The sequence below is a fragment of the Arachis ipaensis genome, chromosome B01 (genome assembly GCF_000816755.2).
Source record: "Arachis ipaensis cultivar K30076 chromosome B01, Araip1.1, whole genome shotgun sequence".
Lineage (NCBI taxonomy): Eukaryota > Viridiplantae > Streptophyta > Magnoliopsida > Fabales > Fabaceae > Arachis > Arachis ipaensis.
The window spans coordinates 131639366-131642547 of record NC_029785.2 but is presented as its reverse complement, the minus strand read 5'-3'; the positions used below and the strand labels follow the sequence as shown (position 1 = coordinate 131642547).

The following is a 3182-nucleotide window of genomic DNA, read 5'->3' as shown; positions in this document are numbered from 1 at the left end:
GTCCCACCAAAGGTCAAAGATAAATAATTGACAAAATGTCCTACATGACAGCATAATAAGAACAAGGTTGATAATCTAGAGAATAAGTACAAGTTCCAGAGGTACAAAATCAACCATGGATGCATCAATACATTTATTTATCATTTTTTTTATAATTAAAATGAAATATTTTCTATAAAACTAAAAAAAATGTTAAATACATGTATTGATGCATCTACGGTTGATTTTGTGCCTCTGGAGCTTGTACCTATTCTCCAAATTATCGAACTTGTTCTTATACTACTGTCATGTAGGACATTTCGTTAATTATTTATCTTTGACCTCACGGTGGGACTAAATTGAAGCTAAATAAAACTTTTTTTGATTCAAATAGGACACTTTAAATTTTAAAGACCAAAATAGGATTACGCCCAAACGTAGGGGACTAATTTAGTACTTTACCCTTTTATCTATCAATTATATTTGAGTATAACAATATAAAAATATTTTTTTATTTATTTATTACATGAAAAACATCTTTTTCTAACGAAAAAGATCTTTTAAAAAAAGATGTAAATTACATATTTTCAAAAAAGATGTTTCTTTTATTTTTCTAATGCTTTTACTTTTACTACTAAAAATTTGTCAAATATGCTAAAAAATAAAAAAATTATTTTTTTATTAAAAAAAGATATTTCTCATTAAAATAATGGCACCCAAACAAACACTTTATATTAAAAACTAACTTTAATGTACAATAATTATTTTTGTTTTATCAAATTGAATTCAGATAACGGCCAAACTAACCATAAATAGCTGCCAAACTAACTCATAATTCCTCACTGAATCCCAACCCATCATCGTTTCAAGAAAAAGAAAATGAGGAATAAGGTCTCAACCCCTTTAAAACTTGTTCTTCTCTCTTTGACTCTTCTATCCACAACATATTCGGATGATTTGATAGACCAAACATGCAAGAAGACACCATACTATGAACTCTGTAGCAATGTCATCCATTCAAACCCTGCCACCCCAAGTGATCCAAAGGGTATGGTTGTGATAATGATCAACTACGCTCTAGCAAATGCAACTGACACTCTCAAATACATTGGAGACCTTATTAATAAAGTCTCTGACCATGAATTGCAGAACAAATTGGCCTTTTGTGCTGGTCAGTCATATATGCCTGTTGTTAAGTATGTTCTTCATGAAGCTGTTGATTCTATAAACCAAGGCGACTTTGACCTTGCAAGTCACTATATTTCTAATGCTGAGAAAAACATTGTTGCTTGCAACAAGAAATTCACTGGGAATCAGTCACCTTTGAGTTCTAGGAATGGGATTATGCTGCAGCTTCTTGATATTTCTGCTGCAATTCTTAAGAATTTGTAAATCGCTGATTTTTTTTTTTTTTTTTCTGGTGACTCAAATAAACCTATATAACTACTTTAATTATTGCACAACTAATTTCACTTTACACGAATTTAGTAGGATTTATAATTAGTCTAATAATGATAAATTCGGTATTTACCATCATAGTTTTTCGAATCGATGGTTTAACAAAGTTGGTTTTCTATAAACACCACATCTGCAATCTAATGGCTAACGACATTTAAATTTATTGAAAATGAGACGATTTGCATGCAATTGCAGCACAATCTTTTGATCCATGTGCGTCCATAGTACACTAGTGCGTTCATTATGATTGTGGACAACTTTTAAATTGCGAATTATCTTTCACATTTCTTTATTTTTATTATTTAAGTTTTAATTTTTTATTATAATTTTATATATTTAATTATTATTATGGATTATGCCACATGTACACCAAAATCAGCCACCAGTATAAAGAGAGCAAAAAGAGCTAAAAATTTTATATCTTCATTAATTGTGGATATGTGGATATTATGATATATAGCTATCAAAGCCATGGATTACCAACAAATTTTTTGCCATTTCTATCATTGATTCTATATCTTCATTGATTGCGGATAAATATAGCACGGAGTGATGCACGTATGAAAGGACCGCCTCGTCTATCCCCTCGTCTGTTGCGAATAAAGACGCTGGAACGGCGAAACTAGCCGTCAGCCGAGCACGACCGGTGCGTTGGGGGCTGCGCATATGACGCAAAGTGCATAACGGTGTTGCTCAGACGTTTGCGGTGCGCAGCGCGGCGGCTGATGTTGCTGGGTAATGAACCTGTGAGAAGGGAAGAAATTGGACGAGAAGAACGTTCCTGAAAAAAGTCATATTACGTGCAAAAAGGGAAGAGTTTGTGGTATACGTAACTATCGCTGTAAATTCTTATTTTTTTTAATTTAAAAATGGAAATTATTAAAAATTAATTAATTTAATTATCATCTGAATTTAATTTTTTTACTTTTATTATACATATTGTACACTTAAACTCATTGTCTTTTTAGTCACAAAAAAAAACTCATTGTCTTTTTATATTTTTTCTTAATTTTAATTGAAGATTAGAATATTATGGTAAAGAATTAATGTTTAGTAACTTATATTATTCTAGTCAAAATATATGTCATTATTTTCTTTAAAAAGTTGGAAGCATTGTCTTTTAGTTTTTTTTTTTTTTTGAACGGAATTCTCCTACATTTTTATTAACGAAGTGGTTGATTTCTCATTTCATAAAATTCATCGATAATAGAATTTGTATCAAATTTTTCTACAATTTTCTTTTCAATATAATTAAAATACAATTAGCAAAAAATTTATCTTTCATTTTATTTCTGAATTATTCTACACAATATTCATAGCTGAAAAAGAACTCTCGGTTGTAGTAGTTGAAACAAAAAAAATTAATACCAAATAAATAAAAAAAAACGCTCGATTAACGAAGTTTCTCATTTCATAAAATTCATCGATAATAGAATTTGTATCAAATTTTTCTACAATTTTCTTTTCAATATAATTAAAATACAATTAGCAAAAAATTTATCTTTCATTTTATTTCTGAATTATTCTACACACTACACAATACTGAAAAAGAACTCTCAGTTGTAATAGTTGAAACAGAGAAAATTAATACCAAATAAATCAAGAAGGACGCTCACAAGAAGAAAAAAAATATACTTTATCGGAATTGAAAAATTTTATTTAATTAAAAAAGATTAGTAAAAATATATTTTCATATTTTTTTAATATTGTTACTTATTTTTTAGATATTAAAAATTATTAATATT

General features: G+C 28.7%; 1 protein-coding gene across 1 annotated transcript; it reads left to right on the top strand.

Annotated features, from left to right (window-relative positions):
* LOC107620140 (cell wall / vacuolar inhibitor of fructosidase 2-like) lies at positions 820–1380 on the top strand. The gene has a single exon (XM_016322355.2). It carries the CDS (start codon positions 859–861, stop codon positions 1369–1371), a length of 513 nt encoding a protein of 170 aa, XP_016177841.1. The 5' UTR covers positions 820–858; the 3' UTR covers positions 1372–1380.